Raw genomic sequence first — 19,706 nt, forward strand, 5'->3', positions numbered from 1 at the left:
TGGGGCCCGCATGCTCTTTTAAAGACTAAGTATGTTTTACATCTGTTTCCATGAAAATATTTACATTTTGTGATACTACATATATTTTTTTCTATTGGTGTTACAAAAAAATCATTATATATTTTCTATTCTTTGATTCTTTTCTGTGTTTAATAAAAACAAAACAGCAAAAAAAAAAAAAAAAAAATCATTGTGCGGCTTTCATGCCCTGCTGTAGGTTTAGCAATATCCAATGATGTTACTAAATCAATTTTGAACCTTCCCAGAGAGAGTGTTCTAATAAAGTAGTGTTTGCGGGGCAGGCTGGTGTGTAAATGAGAAACACATTCTAGGCAGAGAGATCTCTTGTGGCAGAGCGAGAACAAGCTCTTCCCATATTGTCTCCTGCTTTTATATTAATTACAACTTGCATTATCAGCTGCGGGGCTGCGGCCCGGCAAATAGAAAATGCCTTCCCAGGGGAGCGCGCTTCTTGGATGTCTTTTTCATCCGCTTTGTATTGGGCTGCTCAATATTCTCAGCTTTTCACCTGGAAACTCTTCCCTTTAATACAATTAGATGGGAGAAGGAAATGCACATTTGTATCCTAAATTATTAAACTGTGAGCGGCCTAGATGCATGTTACCATATCAGGGAGCGGATTAGCACCTCCTGTGGGCGTTACATACCAATATGTGTTCACAGGGAAGGGAACAATCTATTATCTATCTATAGATATATCTATCATCATCTATCTATCATCTATCTATCTACCTATCTATCTATTAATCTATTTATCTATCAATTATCTATCTATCTATCCATTAGCTATCTATCTATCTATCTATCATCTATCTATCTATCTATCTATCTATTAATCTATCTATTTATCTATCTATCTATCTATCTATCTACCCATTAGCTATCTATCTATCTATCTATCTATCTATCTATCTATCTATCTATCTATCATCTATCTATTAATCTATCTATCTATCAATTGTCTATCTATCTACCCATTAGCTATCTATCTATTATCTATCTATCTATCTATCTATCTATCTATCTATCTATCTATCTATCTATCTATCTATCTATCAATTATCTATCTATCTACCCATTAGCTATCTATCTATCTATCTATCATCTATCTATTAATCTATCTATTTATCTATCAATTGTCTCTCTATCTACCCATTAGCTATCTATTATCTATCTATCTATTATCTATCTATCTATATATTATCTATCTATCTATCTATGGACCACCCCTCCCTCATTATTTTGTGACTGGCAGAGCTGACCTTCTTTCTTGTTCCTGTCTGTTAATGGGTCACTCTGTATTTCCTGTTTTTACATGTAGCCACGCGTTTCGCATCTCTTACTTTTTGCATACGTTACACTTTTGCTCCAATATTTTAATAAGGGCACCATTTTATAGCACGCCGATCAGTGCCCATGGCTATAAGGTGACAATAAGCCCAAAGATGTAGCCACAATTAGCTGAATTGCCAGATTGCCACGTGCATAAATGGAAATGACATATTTTTGACTAGAGCTAAGCTTGTAGTGATCACTGTCAACTCTGGGTAGTACTGAAGTAGGTAGGAGGGGGACATACATTTTGGTGCAACCTTGGTGTCCAAGAGCAAGAGCGGACACAGACAGAAGAGGGTCCTCGTGCAAGAATATATGGGCCCATTGTAATCCAACAATGCACAATTCCACCTGCTTTGGAGGTGCTAGTGGCCCCCTTACCTCTTGCACCAATGCTATCAACACCCCTGCCCAATGGGTAAGAGGGCCATGACTACCCCCAAAGCTGCGTTATGATGAACAATTGGATTGTAAAGGGCCAAAAACTGTTCTTGTCTCTGTCTGCATCTGTATGGAAACAGCCAGTTCTATAAAAAGAGATCCACGATGGATCAGATCTCTAGATCCTAATGATTGTTCCACCCATTGGTCAGATCCAGTAATATCAGCGATAAGGGGATGTCTAAAAAGAAAACCGTGAGACTATGACCCTCCTCTCTCACGGCTCTTTTTCTCGTGATGTTTATCTAGTAAATGTCTTGTACATTTCAGTTTACTGTTGTTAGTTTTGCTATTGGATGCCATAGTGTGGAATCGGTGCCACACAACAACCATAGCGGCTTCACTTGCTGCACTACATTCCTGGCTCTCGGTGCACAACCTCCGATCTCGGGTAGATATGTAACCTGAAACTTGTGAATTTTATAGAATATTTCCTTTTAGGATCTTATTGTGGAGATATTTCCTTGTGTAAAGCAGTTAAAAGTAGCGTTTAGCCTTCAGCTGGGAATGCTGGGTGACAAGCCTCATGAAGGTTGCCACCAAGCCTACATAGAAGCCACCATATATAGCGATACATCCGGGAACAGCAGTGGTGGCCACGTTGGTTGTCACAAAGCTTTCCTATAAACCAGACAAGGATTTACTCACCAGGATAATTATTACTTTACTCCCAGAGTATCTCCTCTCCGGTTACCTCTTGGGTTCCTTTACAATTGGCGAGTTACTTTTATGGTCTACTAGAAAATGATCCAATATAAATCCAATATTGTCACCGAAGTAATAATTTACCCTCATTTTCCACGAGCAGATGCCATTCTTGTCATGGAGCTTTGTGGCCTGCTTGGCGGCATTATTAGGAAAGTGTAAGATTCACACTGGGTGGGACGCTGGGTGTTACAGGGTATTAATTAGAGGGGGTTATTAGAAGGTGACAAGTAAGGCAGCTGCTCCACGTGTTTGAGGAATGCTTCCACCTTAGACATAACTGTAGGGCTGCAGTAAGGACATGATGGCGGAGGTACGTGTTATATGTACACTGGTATAACTGCACACATTAACACATTATAGGGTTAGTTGTACACTGGTATAACTGTACTTATTACGGGTAGAGGCTGACTGAAATATTCTCTATTAGCTCTAGTCCTGGTTCAGAAAAATATCATCTGTATTGTTATCACTTGATCTGTTTTTTACATTAGTAAACTTGGTTTTACACATCAACATTTTATAATATAAAAGATCAAATGCAGTTTCCTGGGTTAATGATGGCATGATGATTCACATACACGAATCATCGATATATAGGCATGATCGATATATAGGAATGATCCATATATGCCGGTGATCCATGTATATGAATGATCCACATGGGATCTAATTTTTGGGAAATTTCAATGGCCAAATTTCATTACAAATATGGAGGAGACTAGTGCGTGCAGTGATTATTTTCATTCAGACGCTCGGTCTCTGTGGGAAAAACTGTCATCTGAACAGATCTATTGAATTCCGTTGTACAGCGTGCAGGTGTTGTACGCTCGCCTGAATGAGCCCTTAGGCTACTTTCACACTAGCGTTGGGCTCGGTCCGTCGCAGTGCGTCAGGCCGAGGTTACCGACGCTAGCGTTGTCTCCGCCGCACAATGGGTGCAGCGGATGCTGCTTTTTAGCGCATCCGCTGCCCCATTGTGAGGTGCCGGGAGGAGGGGGCAGAGTTCCGGCCGCGCATGCGCAGTCGGAAAAGACGGACACGTCGCACAAAAAAACGTTACATGTAGCGTTTTTTGTGCCGACGGTCCGCCAAAGCACGACGCATCCGTCGCACGACGGATGCGACGTGTGGCAGTCCGTCGCAATGCGTCGTCAATACAAGTCTATGGGGAAAAAACGCATCCTGCAAGCACTTTTGCAGGATGCGTTTTTTCTGCAAAACGACGCATTGTGACGGATTGCAGTTAACGCTAGTGTGAAAGTAGCCTTACTCTCAGGACATTCAGAAATATACCTTCCTGCCCATAATTACTGTATCTTAACGCTCAGTGCTTATATCCTCCATATACATTCCATTACATACATAAGGTGCCATTCAGACGGTGTATAAACGGGACTCAGATCAGACCGCCATGTATGGACTGGCCCTCCTGACCCTGCATAGAAATACATGAATCTGTCACGCTTGGGTCGGGACAGCCGCCAGCCAGTCCGATCTTGGTCCAACCCATACGGCCGTCTGACTGCTCCCTCAGGGTGAGCGATGGGAGCAGCTTGTTTAAGCTGCTGTCCTAGGTGTTTGGAGGCCATTTATATTGCATAAAGGGTCACTAGTCAATTTGTACTTCTGGTTATGTCCCCACCATGAGCTTTTTGGTGAGTTTTTGATGTTGCAGATTTTCTGAACCATTTCTACACCTAATAAGTAAATTAGGTTTCTTGAGTTTTTTACACTCGTTTTTTATCTTGTTTTTGACGCTGCGTTTTTTGTCTCTTGTTGCTATGTCGTATTATAAATAAAGCTGCTTAGTTTTTAATACTTCCTGGTATTTGGCTTTGACAAAACTTTATTGATACAGTCATGTGTGTTTCACAGGAGTTTTAGTTCATTTTAGCAGTGGAAACACACCGAAAAAACGCTTGTGGGGAGTTTTTTTTTACCAATTTTGCAAGTCTGTGGGCAAAATCCGCTCATAATACTCATGCTGTGGATGTGAAAAGCGCACTGCTGGTCAGTGTAATAAAAAAGCATGGCGGGTATGAGATTTCTATAAATCCCATCCACTTTGCTGGAGCTGTAAGACTAAATACATACTGATAGTGAAGTTATTAGACTTCACCTAATCAAGAAGCGTTAAATTTAAAACCAATAACTTTATTAACACAAAAACCACAAACACATTAAAAAATGCCTCACAATCAAGAATGGTGAAATAAAACAGAGATCAGCTCAAAAGTCGGCAGAACACATACATCTTGTGATATTATGCGTATGGCATATGCTACCCCACAATTGGGATGGCCACATAGCTCTAATAGATTTACAATGGCGGTACAGACTGTATATATTAGGGACCGTCTAAAAGTGCCGAAGCACACTGTATACTCCTATCCCCTTACCGCAACCGGCCAGGAAAAATCGTGAGGGGGAGCTAAAATTACTCTTCCTCTTGGAAGCAGATGCGAAACGCGCGTCGGGGTTACGGAGGCTCAGCGTGCCACGAGGCTAGGACTGCGGCGAACACAGAGAGGTAATATGTATGAGACCATACCATGATCTCTTGACTTTGTTTGTGTGACATATGTGGGCCGTGCGGGAGGTGCTATAGGGGATTGTCTGGGGATTTTCCTGTCAGGTTTGTATACCTTCCTTACACCGGACCTGGGGATGTGTCGGGTGATACATGCAGGTGATATGGGTTATCCCTGGTGATCAGGCCAGTGGTTTTATATGGATACAAGGTCTATCCACGCTGTATCTGTATTGGGCAATTGCTCCTGAAGTGGGGAAGTAATTTTAGCTCCCCCTCACGATTTTTCCTGGCCGGTTGCGGTAAGGGGATAGGAGTATACAGTGTGCTACGGCACTTTTAGACGGTCCCTAATATATACAGTCTGTACCGCCATTGTAAATCTATTAGAGCTATGTGGCCATCCCAATTGTGGGGTAGCATATGCCATACGCATAATATCACAAGATGTATGTGTTCTGCCGACTTTTGAGCTGATCTCTATTTTATTTCACCATTCTTGATTGTGAGGCATTTTTTAATGTGTTTGTGGTTTTTGTGTTAATAAAGTTATTGGTTTTAAATTTAACGCTTCTTGATTAGGTGAAGTCTAATAAGTTCACTATCAGTATGTATTTAGTATTTTTGGAGTGTTGCCCATCTTGGAGTTAGGGGAAATGGGCTGGTGCATTGTGCTTACTGGAGCTGTAAGACGTTGCGTTTTCGAATGCAGTGAAAATAAGCAGCATCAAAAACTCATTGCACACAGCCTTACGGGAAAAAATGAGAAAATGTAGCATGCAACATGATGATCTATGAAATCTTGCAGAATCTTTGTTAGATACAGATTTCTTTTAGCGATATATATTTCTTACAGGCAGACTTGTACAAGGTCGGACCCTGGAGCTGGTCCGGCTGGGGGCATTTTCCTGTATGTCCAGTTTGCCCGTAGCGTTCGCTTTCTCGCCCATTCATCATATGAACCTGTGGCACTCTCCAATATCAGTATGTCAGGTTGTGCTTCCTTTCCTCTTTCCTGTCTCTTCCTTTCCTGTCACACTCTCTTTCACTTCTGCTCGCTCTGTCACATTTCACTTCCTTCAATAGCAGTCCATGTGATTGTGTATACAACCAGCAGGGGACATTGGCCCTTAACACAGTAGGATCCCGCCATTTACTCTAATAACACTTTCTTCTATGTAATCCGTGTTTCACGATGCATTCACTGCCTGATTTTGGTTTTTTCACACCTATGCCCTGACTTATTATATATGCTGGATAGAAAGACATGGCGCGTCTCGTGTGATATATATAATAGTCTGCGTGTTAGGTGGAATTCCTTCTGTCGCCATGTACGTAGCATCTGTTTTACTTTCTATATCTGTGTGACGTCATATGTTGAAAAGGAGGAGTTTGGTGGCCATCTGTCTAGCCCATCCAACAAATGGCCTGTATAAAGCATGGTAAGGTGCCTTTGGGAAGCAATCTGGTTTTTATGTAACCCTTGGCTCCCCTTTATTGGCGTCTAAAGAAAAATGACTAACACGAACTTAAAGGATCTCGCAACCTAAATCCCCAGGAAAATCTTACATAAAAATCTGCTAATATTAGGTGAATGCTTTTGGAGGGTCTCCGAACTAGAGATATGTGGGATTGAGTAATAATGTGGACAGGGTGGTTGGTGTATGTCAGTAAACCAGAAGAACATTGACAGCGAATCTAAGGAATGAAATCCAGGTCCCAAATAACGAAGATCCAAATGTTCAGTAGGAATGAACAAGAAATTTATTAAACCACAATGTGATTCAGCCTTCATCAGGTGACTCCGTAAGAAAACCGGTGTCAGGTGTCTCCTGGAGAAGACCAGATCAAGTCGAAACGCATAGTGGTTTTAATAAATTTCTTGTTCATTCCTGCTGAACATTCGGATCTTCGTTATTTAGGACCTGGATTTCGCACTCTGCCGGAATCTCTTTTGGATGATATTCCCCAGTAGCACTCTAGGTTGGCTGCACCATCCCTCATTTTCAAAATACATGCACATTGAGTTGTGCCCCAGTTACACAACCTAGCCAGGTGAGAGACTTCCCTTCTTATTAACATATTGATCTCCAACTTACTGAACTCAGAAAGCACCATTGTTCCTCCCTTTCCCATAGGGATACTCCAAATTGACAGAAAAGCTGTCACTTACCATAACGATGTCATTTATATAAAATATTATTATAAACTAAATGGAATTGCGGTGCTAACCCATGGATAAAAACTTCAGAAGAATTTATTCCAAGTAGATTAAAACTTAATTGGGACCAGGAAGAATCATCTGCTCGGGGGGAAATGACTGTTGTCCATAAATAGTAGTATTCACTACCATGTTGTACTTTTTATCTACTTGGAATAAAGTCTTCTGAATTTTTTATAGGTGAGTGCCACAATTTCACTTCTACAATACCATTGAATGGTCTACAATATTGTTGCTGAGCACCATTATAGTGGACGGAGCAACAGGTTTATGTGGAGTGCCGATATTTTCTCTTTCTATTGGACTTATTTATATAAAATATGTCATTTTTTATAATCTGGTCGAAACATGATCGTTCCCCTATATCTTCAGTTGTTTTTTGTTCTTGTACCTTCCTGTTGCTGATATATGGCCCCTTCTTCTTTGTATGTAAATATAATATTGGTGCCCAAGATTGTATGATTTGCCCCCCCCCCCCCCCCCAAGAAAAAAGAGTTGAGGGTCACTCCCTCTTGACTAATAATACTCTATTTACATAATAACAACAAAAAAAAATACTGTTTACACTTCTGGGAATAATATAAATGTGCCAATAAGTCAGTTATTTTATATATTGTAATCCACAGAAAAAATGATAATAATCCATCCCCAGTGTTACAAGAAAAAAAGAGAGTGGGGACCACTCAAATAGCAGAGAAAAAAACAACCACCAGAACTATGGAACAACCCTAAGAGTACTGACAAGGATATAAGATTTAAAATATACAACAGTTTTACTTCAAATTGTGTGCACATATCAGGACAAAAAGATATAAATGGGTATAAATAATAAACCACAATATGTATAAAATCAACAATAAATTAGGGCCCAAATAAAACAAGGAGGCACCGGAAAGGATATTGAAGATCTCCACACTTGTGTAAAAAATGTGCTAAATTTAAAAATCCGCAAGTGATCCCATTACCATATGGGTATACGGAGAACAACATATATCCTTAATAAAATCATTGTGCAATAGTGGCTAAATATAATTCGGCAACCGAAACTCCATATAGCAATAATGTCCAAGTGCAATATACAAAAAAATAAATAAATTGGAGATCCGTACCTTTAAGATGCCACCCGGTCCTAATAATGCGCACACCCCAACAACAAAAAAAGAAAAATGCCATATCTCAGGAATAGAGAGTTGTAAGAAAAAAGAAAGCATCACCAGATTCAAGAAAACAGTGGGTTTTTGACCGGGTGGAAAGACACTATATAAGCAGACTCGATAAATCTTTATATTGATGGAAAAAAATGTCTTGTAATTTCAAATGTTTTGATCGCCACCAAAAATAATTATTTCACCTGCAAAAACAGACACATAGTAACATAGTTAGCAAGGCCGAAAAAAGACATTTGTCCATCCAGTTCAGCCTATATTCCATCATAATAAATCCCCAGATCTACGTCCTTCTACAGAACCTAATAATTGTATGATACAATATTGTTCTGCTCCAGGAAGACATCCAGGCCTCTCTTGAACCCCTCGAGATGAGCAGATTTATTTTATATGGTCATTAGAAAAACTCAAGCAAAAAAAAAAAATTGTAATCTATGAGTGTGCTGAACAGTTTGGGATATTGAGACCAAAGCCACCAGACACCTCAAGAAGAGAACTAAGATTGGACTGGAAAATATTGCCCCGTAGGTTGGCTGTAAATTCAGTACAATATCTGATATACTGCAATGATTTTCTCTTCTTTTCCCATCTTCATGGACATCTTCCCGATCAGAATCCTGCCTCATGGAGAGATCACGATGACGCAGTATCTACGCATTCAGCAGGCACGCCGGGACCTTCCAGTGGTGGACATGCATCACAGAGTGGGGACAACAGCAGTGAACAAGGTAGGACCCCTTTATGGTATGTGTGTGTATATAGTGAGATATTTATGGTTCATCCTCATTCATTTTTGGTTTTCTGTTCATTGCTTTATATCACTTCAGTGGACTCAATGTGACCTTTGATTTGTCTTCATACCCAGATTTGTAAGTTTACGCTCTATATGAATAAGATAGTTGGAGGAAAATGAGGGTGTAGAATTTGCTGGCCTATATTTTATGGAATTGCCATACTGTGATTCTCAGTGTCATGTCCATTATTACCTGGAACATTCTGTTATTTCCTTGCATTACCAGAACGCACCGATACGTGTTGCCTGGCCTACAGTCATCGTTGGAGCCGAGTTGGAGAGATCATTCTGATCTCTAAGGCTACGTTTACATTAGCGTTGCGCGCCGCTGCGTCGGCGACGCAACGCACGACGCACAAAAAAACGCGCGCAAACGCACGCAAAAACGCTGCGTTTTGCGACGCGTGCGTCGTTTTTTGACGAAAATCGGACGCACGAAAAATGCAACTTGTTGCATTTTCTTGCGTCCGACGCTAGCGTCGGAAACGACGCACGTGTCGGAAAACGCAACAAAAAAACGCACGCGTCCCCCATGTTAAACATAGGGGCGCGTCGCCGCTGCGTCGCCGACGCAACAGCGACGCACATTAGCGGAACGCTAATGTGAACGTAGCCTTTGCTCACCAGCCCATTGAGGTTTCCATGTTTAGTAAACGCAAAAAATCATCATGTATCTACTTTTTATCTCAGTCATTCCTTAATACATGACTTCCACAACTTTAAAATATATTTTATGTGTTTCCTTGTTGGGCTTTTCTATATTTATGATTGATTCTATGATTGATAGAAATAAAATCTGTTACGGTCATGGACAAAGGTGCATGACTTGATACAAAGGAGAGCTCCTCGCCATGATACACCACGTACATGTGTGATCATCACCTCTTCAAGATACATTGTCATCTTCTGAAAATAACCAATGAAGGCTCGTATACAAGGAGGACAAGCAGAGATCTTGAAGATTACTAAGAATTTATCCATAAAGTAGATGAGAATTTAGGTTGTGGTACATGGAATTTTTCAGAGTTAGGACAACCTTACTTCTGGACGTCAGAGCCCTCCATGACACATATGTTTGAAGATTGTGTAGAATGTCTTTCTTTTGTGTAGAATTATATTTTTCTGGGCATCTTGGCCTTCTCTGCGGTATTTTGAGACTCTCTGAACTTTGGACCTTATTTCGTCAGCTTGGAATTCTCAGTTGGGACATTCTCGTTGTGTGTGGAACTTGCCATCAGTGTGTTGTGTGCCACCTCCCAGGCCCCAAGGTTGTATGAAGAGCACAGCTGACAGACAGTAAAGTCTACCTTCTGTCTTTCACGTCATATACATTGGATTTTAGTAGCAAACCGTGAGGTTTTAATGCATGAGGGGAATAGAAGGTCACCCTCGGAAACAGCTCTTATGCTCCCCAATTTTGCTCTTCTTACTGTTTTTGCAGTGATTTTGTGGGAAGCATTGTTCTATTTTATGGATGCAGGGCTTCCACTGAAACAAAGAAGGGTATAAATCCTGTTCCTACACTTACCGTTGCTCTCTGACACATATGGTGGAGAAATGGACCACAGCCTTTCAAGGCCATTTTTAATATTCATTAGTTGCCATTTTTTCATAAGAAAATGTTTCAGTTATTTTACTTTTTGGTAGTTTTTACACTTTACAAACAGGAAAAATATATCTTAGTATTGTGTTAGCCAGTAAATAGAAAGGTATCAACAATTCAGGGCTCTCAAATTTTAATACTTAACACCTTTCCAAAGTGACTGTTCCTCCACCCTACATAATCATTAACCCTTTAGGCCCAAGTCATCATTTGTGATTTATTGAGGTCACTTTTCTTTTTTTTCGCCCTATGGTATTTTATGACTTTTTAACCACATTTTTTAAAGTGGGGCCTGCGGTTCATGAATTTGCAGCAAAATACATATTATTTTTGTCTTAACCAGTTTTTTTTTTACCACCAAAATTCACAAATCTTTAAAAAGTCTCAGAAATGCACCAAACTTCCTCCAGAAACCTTACTCCAGGCAGGGACTGGAGTGAGATCTGGCCAAAAAAAGTGACATTTGTTAAGACTCGCTTTTCATGAATCCGTCTAAAATAATTTGGATGAGCAAAACTGTCAAGGAAAACTTGAAAAAGACTTAAAGAAATAGAACTTAAAAAGTGTTGCAAAACGCAAAACGTATAGAGAATAAGAACAAATTACTTCAGAAAAGTGCAGAAACAGCAATGATGAATGAGTTATACAGTAAATGATGGAAAAATTCCCTTCTTTAAAAAATACTAACAGTTCTGTGCAAGAATTCCTTGTGATGGACACAGGGATGTTGGGAAGGGAGGCAGTGGAATTCTTTACCCTCAGGAACAGGTTTTGCTGAACTGCCCAGAGGGTGCACACACAGATCACACAAGAGATTCCGGCACATTATTCACACACCGGTGCTGCAAGTTCTTTATTTGTGTTAATATTCGGTTAAATATTTGTTGTAACCATGTACAAGCTCCACTTACTGTCAGTTGTCTGCGAGAGGCCCCAAACCTTCAACTATCAACAGAACCTCAGCTGCCACTGTCAGGCTGGGACTATACTCGTTCCTACTGACTCTATTTTATTATAAAGTCTTTGATTTCACTGAGCCATCTCCCCCTACTCCATTATCCCAATACAGGCTGGCTCCATTTTTTTCTCTTATTTTTCTATTTCTGGGTAGGATGATCTCCGGAAATGGCATGTTTCTCCATTATTGTATACTATGGTGGCTGTGGAGGATCACTTGACCAAAAAAAAGTACTCGAGCAATAGGGAACGTGTCTAAAGCAGGCATTCTAGCTCAATGGGTCCTCTTGCAGACACCAAAAGTACTATGGCGCAATGGTGACTACAGAGTACTGCATCTTTAGGTGACTGCATACATTAGACCAGGAGCGCACAACATTATTTGGTCCAAGGGTCACATTGTCATGCTGAACCAATTCTAAACAGTTTTAAGGGGCTACTTACATGAATACATCACCAGAACCACCATCAGTACATTAATACATCACCAGAACCAAGTTTTTAAGTATTTAAGAAGGATTTGGACTGTGTTTGTTTAGGTTCTGCTCAAAAGAAATCTGTGTGAACACACGCTAACGTAAACTGAGTTTTTGGAAACAGAAGCTCAGCAGATCCTCTGCATAAAACTACTCAAAACTTAGAGATTTGAGAATAAGTTTTAACCTAGCTATAAAACACATTATATCCATTATGGCACCAGAATTCAGTGTCTCCCATGCCTTTGTGGTGCCGGCAGCAGTGTGATGACATCAACAGTATGATGACCTCATCATGCTGCTGCACCTGCATTTCGGAACCAGGAGCGCTTTTCTCCTCCAATCCCAGTGCCCAAGTGTTTTGAAAGACACAGATACATTTGAATATGGCAAGAAGGGAATGACCTCTCACGGACACCTCCGTGGGCCACACAACATCCTTTGGCAGGCTGCATGCAGCCTGTGGGCTGTGACTTGTGCAGATCTACCTTAAACTAATGTTGGCCAACCATTTGACATTCGTTTAGCCTATGTTAAGGAAAAAATATTGGTACGTTGAATTACAACATGTCGGATGCTTTGCTTTCAAGGAAATATGCCTCCTCTAGAGATGTCTAGCTGTGACTTACCACCTCCATTTCTCGTTCACACCACCTGCACACTTTTAAGCGTGCAAGTGTCTGGACAAGTTGGAAAGAATAGCTGGACCAACAGTTATTAATTATATATGGACACCTTAAGGTCAGCCAAATTCATGGCACGGCTGAAAAAAACCATCCCTTGTAGATTGTGAGCCCTCGCGGGCAGGGTCCTCTCTCCTCTTGTACCAGTTGTGACCTGTATTGTTTAAGATTATTGTACTTGTTTTTATTATGTATACCCCTCCTCACATGTAAAGCGCCATGGAATAAATGGCGCTATAATAATAAATAATAATAATAATCTAATGTGTACTTAATGTTTCACTCCGCTCAGTTGCAGTTGGGGGGAAAAAAGGATGGAGCATGTTGAACTCATGATGCCCACTCCTTTTTTTCTTCTTTTTCCTCATTTAGAACACATGCATGCACTCTCAAACCATGCATCCATTTCATGGGGGAGGTGGAGAACAATAGCTTTTGGCTCAAAGATTGTTCATTTAATAAGCACTTAGGGCATATGGGCACCTTTATGTAACCAGACTCATAGATCAGGCAGCGGACTCTAAGACTTGATTGACCCCTACTTCTAGCTGACACTTCCTCTGCAGACCTTATGGATTGATTTGTTCTAGTTATCCATGCACATTGACAAAACTAACTGAAATTTTGCCCGCATACATTTTTTTTCTAAAATGATCACCTGGGTACAGTTATACAGGAATCTACATCATAACGGAATACAAAGGGTTAGCCATGTCACAGCAGTAGGAAAAACCCCCATTTTGGCATAGACTGAATTCCAAGACAGGCTGGGACAGCAACTGCAAAGTCCTGGAGTCACAGACACCCCTTCACTGCTGGACCCTCCACTGATACTTAACTGTAAACAGCTGCCTCTTTGTGTATGTCCCATCTCACACTGAGAGCAAAATCTGTGTTTCTCTGCAGAAAATAAATTAGACTTCAGTTTCCATTGTTACTTGCAACATTACACTCTTTGGTGATGGTTTGATGATTGCACTAAATCTTCTTGCTGCATAAATATACATCTTTAGATGCTAGAGAGCCAGACCCTCACTGCCTGACATGTAAAAACCTTCATTCAAAGGTTTATGTATTTATCTAATATGTTTACTATATTCAGGATAGATAGATAGATAGATAGATAATAGATAGATAGATAGATAATAGATAGATAGATAGATGATAGATAATAGATGAGAGATACATAATAGATAGATAGATAGATAGATAGATGATAGATAATAGATGATAGATACATAATAGATAGATAGATAGATAATAGATAGATAGATAGATAGATAGATAGATAATAGATAGATAGATAGATAGATAATAGATAGATATTAGATACATAATAGATAGATAATAGATAGATATTAGATACATAATAGATAGATAATAGATAGATATATAGATAATAATTAGTAAACAAAAAGGGAAACAGGACAAAAAGATGTAAAAAAAAGGACTTTAATGCCCTGTGGCATGGCAACGTTTTGGATAAAACAAATCCTTTCTCAAGCCAAGGATTTGTTTTATCCGAAACGTTGCCATGCCACAGGGCATTAAAGTCCATTTTTTTTACATATTTTGGTGCTGTTTCCCTTTTTGTTTACTGTCTGGAAGGCCATTGGAATGCTGGTCAGGGAAGCGTGCACGCTTTAAGGTATTTTTTCTGGTGCTGTTCCTCTTTTTCTTCTAGATAGATAGATAGATATATAGATAGATAGATAGATAGATAGATAGATAGATATTAGATAGATAGATAGAGGATAGATAGATAGATTTGGGATAGATAGATAGATAGATAGATATTAGATAGATAGATAGATAGATAGATAGATAGATACATATTAGATAGATAATAGATAGATAGATAGATAGATAGATAGATAGATATGGGATAGATAGATAGATAGATAGATAGATAGATAGATAGATATGGGATAGATAGATAGATAGATAGATAGATAGATAGATAGATTTGGGATAGATAGATAGATAGATAGATAGATAGATAGATAGATAGATAGATATTAGATAGATAGATAGATAGATAGATAGATACATATTAGATAGATAGATAGATAGATAGATAGATATGGGATAGATAGATAGATAGATAGATAGATAGATAGATAGATAGACGATAGATAGATAGATAGATAGATAGATAGATAGATAGATAGATAGATAGACAATAGATAGACAATAGATAGATAGATAGATAGACAATAGATAGATAGACAATAGATAGATAGACAATAGATAGATAGATAGATAGATAGATAGACTCTTCCAAGAAAGAATGAATGAAAATCTCTCAAACAAGAATTAAAAGACTCTACAAAAAGCGTTTACAAGCTGTGATACTTTTATAAGGGCTGTCACTTTATCATTCTCAGTGTGACCAGCCCTAAATTTCATGGTGTTTCCAACTTTCCATCCTTTCTTGACAATCCCATGAAGCACAGACCTGCCCTAACCATAGCAGAGGATTTCTGGGTACTTCTGCACATTGCATTAAATCAAGACCCAAGTAGTGTAATGTCACCTGCGGAGTGGCACATGTCAGTGTAAGCTTCTGGAGACATAAAGCTGATGTTTGCTAGTTACACGTTATTGCACTGACATGAAAACATCATAAAAGTGCGAGGGAAAAGCTGTTTTCACAATAAAAATGTGATGCTTCCCTTTTATGTGCCCATAATATTTTGCAGAATTGTAGCTCAGGATAAGAGTTTGTAATTATCATAGGTAACAATAGAGCAATGTGATGTGGCCGCTGTAGGGACGACCTATTGACCGGAGCCGTGGACAGGCTCAGACAGCGCAGATGATTCATTGGTACAATTTTAACAGATTTCAGCCGTTAGATATCTAAAAACCTATAACACACTGTAACTGCTTTCATTTCATCCCTTCACTTTATATTTTGTGTTTTCTGTAATTTTCTCTACTACAAATTTGTAAAAAAAAAAAAAAAAAAAAAGCCCATATAGCCGAGACATATAGAATTTGTGGCTTATTTGTCATTCAGGAGGAGGTGATATCCTGAGTACAGATGTCAGCCATATTGGTGGTCACCCGTGTGTATGAGACCATAGTGGTGGTCACCCATGTGCCTGAGGCCATATTGGTGGTCACCCATGTGCATGAGGCCATAATGAGGGTCACCCGTGTGCATGAGGCCATATTGCTGGTCACCCATGTGCAGGAGGCCATCTCGATGGTAATCCGTATGTATGAGGCCATATTGGTGGTCACCCATGAGCATGAGGCCATATTTGTGGTCACTTGTGTGCATGAGGCCATATTGGTGGTCACCCGTGTGCATGAGGCCATATTGAAGATGTAATGATTAGTACTGACATTATTGTATTTTGGGTGGTTTGGGGTCTTATAAGGTTTGTTTCATTGTCCCATCAGACACCTGATTTTGCTGTAGGAAGTCATGGTCAGCCAGGCAAATGGAGTATTAGACGTCTAAGTAAGATTGAGGCTACATGTCAACTTTGGCAGCAGCACAAGTCATGCTGATAGATTTATAGCTGTTGCTGATCAATCACAGCACAATATAAACAAATGGGTCACATCGTGATCTCAACCGTACTGTGAAAAGCAAGTCGCAGAGAACCCAATCGGGTATTATTACTATTTATTATGTATGCTTGTTTGTCACGGCTGCTGTACCCTTAGGGTTGCAATGTGACCCCAATCACTTGTATAACACAGCGATGGAGCAGGATCACCTAGAAAACTATGGCTGCACGTCTTGTAGCTAGGGTCAGAAAAGTGTAAGGAAAATCATTCAAGTTTCCATCCTTATGCAGTGAGAGTGTCCATTTTTTATGCCCGTGTGGCATCCATTTTTATACATCAACATTTTAAAATGGACAGTACCAAATACAGTATCCTAGGGTAATACTGGCAAAGTATCTGTAAAGATTGGATGCCACACGGATGGTCAGAACAAGATCTGATTATTTTTTGTGCATTGATAAATTAGAATGGACGAGTATCATTTACATACAAAAGAGAGCATTACATTCCACTATTTATTTCACACGGTCCAAAAAAACGGTCATCTCAACAGCACTATTGAATTTCATTGGTCAGTGTACTGTGTGATATTTACTTGGACAGCACACGTCTGTATAAACACGCTCATCTGAACGAGCTTTTAGGGCGCCTGCAGACGAGTGTATGAAAAATTGGCCGAGTTTCATCCAGAAATGCAGACAATGTTTTTTCTCATTTTCATCCAATTTTCATCCATGTGACACTGGTGTGCCCGTTTTTTTTTAAATCATGTGCTATCCGTGTGCCCAAATTTTTACATACACGTGCTATCCGTGTGTGATCTATTCTTAAGTCCATGTGCTATTCATATGTGATCCATTTTTACGTCCATGTGGTATCTGTGTGTAATCCATTTTTACGTCCATGTGGTATCTGTGTGCGATCCATTCTTACATCCATGTGCTATCCGTGTGTGGTCCATTTTTACATCCGTGTGGTATCTGTGTGCGATCCATTTTTGCATCCATGTGCTATCCGTGTGTGATCCATTTCTACATCCACGTGCTATCTGTCTGTGATCCATTTTACATCCATGTGCTATCCGAGTGTGATCCATTTTTACATCCATGTGCTATCCGTGTGTAAACTGGTTTTATAGGTCCACGTGCTATCCGTGCATGATCCATTTTTACGCCCATGTACTATGCGTGTGCGATCCATTTATGCAACCATGTGCTATCCGTGTCCGATCTGGTTTTATACGTCTATGTGCGATCTGTGTGTGATCCATTTCTACGTCCATGTGCTATCTGTGTGTGATCCATTCTTATATCCACGTGCTATCCGTGTGTGATCCCTTTTTACATCCATGTGCTATCTGTGTGTGATGCATTTTTAACTCCATGAGCTCTACTCTGTTTGCGATCCATTTTTACCTCCATGTGTTATCCGGTGGGATCCATTCTTGCGTCCATGTGCTATCCATGTGTGATCTGGTGAAATAAGTCCATGTGCTGTCCATACGTGATCTGGTGTTATACGTCCATGTGTTATCCGTGTGCAATCCATTTTTATGTCCATGAGCTCTCCGTTTGCGATCCATTCTTATATCCACGTGCTATCTGAGTGTGATTTATTTTTATGTCCATGAGCTCTCTGTGTGCGATCTATTGTTATATCCACGTGCTATCCGTGTGTGATCCATTTTTATGTCCACATGCTATCTGTGTGCGATTCATTCTTATGTCCACGTGATATCCGTGTGTGATCCATTTTTATGTCCATGTGCTATCCGTGTGCGATCCGTGTTTCATACATCTACATTAAGACACATCCATGATCAGAATTCCAGATTTATAATAGAAATGTATCTGTAATAATTGGATGCCACTTGGACATTCTGTACGGTATCTGATTTATTTTTCGCACCCATAGATGTGAATGCGTGAGTCTTATCGGAGACTTGGCAGAAAATTCTGCACACTGTGATTTCTTTCTCACGGACGTTCGGACCGAGAAAACAATTGTTCATCTGAGCAGCACTATTGAATAACATGGGTCCCATTAAAAATGCGATGGCACACATCCGATATACACGCCCGTCTGCATGAGCCCTGATACCAACATGGCTTGGGTCTAACCAGGACTACTCTCACAAAGTGGCTCTCTGATTAGAGTCGCAGATGATTTCCAGTTTACGACACACTATACCTCTTTATGACAAATGTCCTGTATTGAAATGTCTTCACATGGAAATCACCTATCCATTACATATTTCTGCGTCATACATTGACGGGTGAATTATTTCCGTTCATTTACTTTGGACGGATAAGTGCCGATCATGCGAGCGCGGAGCAAAACATTCTCTAATTCTATATGTTAAGTTACTTGGAAACCGCAGTGTTGTGAAAACACAGATCCTTCTTCTTCTCTCAGCCCCTTTTTTTTTTTGCTTTGTGGAAGAAGAATTCTCTTGACGCCTGTTAGACCTTAATTTAAAGGTATAATTAAACTTGAATGTAGCCTCATAAACAAAAGATAAACAATAAAGCTGCCGCATTCCCTGCTGCTTCATGGCTTTGTCCGCCAGCTGTTTTTGGCCTTGTGATTTTTGCACTAAGTTGGGAGCTCCATGGACACAGGTCAGGAGAGCCGTGCTCCCGCTCACAACACTTCCACAAGACGTTTTCATCACTTGAGATTATTAAATTCCTCTGAATGCAAAGGATGCGGCCTGGCAGGGAATAGTCATCAGGCCGACATGAGATTTCAACATGATATTTCCCTCTTAATGGCTCATTTTCCTTTGGTTTTGTTTGTAAAAGTTGTGAGTTGGGTGGAGGGGAGTAGACTAATGGAATTAAAAATAAAGTGCCCATTGACCCTGAAAATGGCCGGCAGATAACAGGAGGACAGGCGACAGAGTGAAATCCCATGGTAGAGCTGATACTTCTATATTCGCAGGACTGGATGAAGGAAGAAACACTGACTTTTCATATATGAACATTGTCTTACAATTTTGTCCACAATTTTATTTCATTTGTTTTGCTTTTTTATCCTTGTGTTGTTTTTGTTCGTCTTGGTTTTTTTTTAATTCCATTTAATTGTTAGTTGGGAACTAATTGTGAATATTTTATTATAATGACTGCAAATTAAATAGATAGAGATCTTCAGAGCCCAGAAATGCTTCTAAGGGCAAATCAATTAGGAAATAGTTTTAATAGTTTGCCAATTAACACAACAAAGGCCAATTTTACATTATATTATT

The 19,706-nt window shown here is 39.8% G+C and overlaps 1 protein-coding gene across 14 annotated transcripts in view; it reads left to right on the forward strand.

Moving 5' to 3' along the window:
• MEIS2 (Meis homeobox 2) overlaps positions 1–19,706 on the forward strand; it is a 191,365-nt gene that overhangs the window by 27,836 nt on the left and 143,823 nt on the right. For all 14 annotated transcript variants that reach the window (XM_069732499.1, XM_069732502.1, XM_069732506.1 and 11 more), the window contains exon 7: positions 9,036–9,150. In XM_069732499.1, coding sequence (XP_069588600.1) covers positions 9,036–9,150 — 115 coding nt within the window. The remainder of the gene's footprint in view (positions 1–9,035; positions 9,151–19,706) is intronic.

The sequence above is a fragment of the Ranitomeya imitator genome, chromosome 1 (genome assembly GCF_032444005.1).
Source record: "Ranitomeya imitator isolate aRanImi1 chromosome 1, aRanImi1.pri, whole genome shotgun sequence".
Taxonomy (NCBI): Eukaryota; Metazoa; Chordata; class Amphibia; order Anura; family Dendrobatidae; genus Ranitomeya; species Ranitomeya imitator.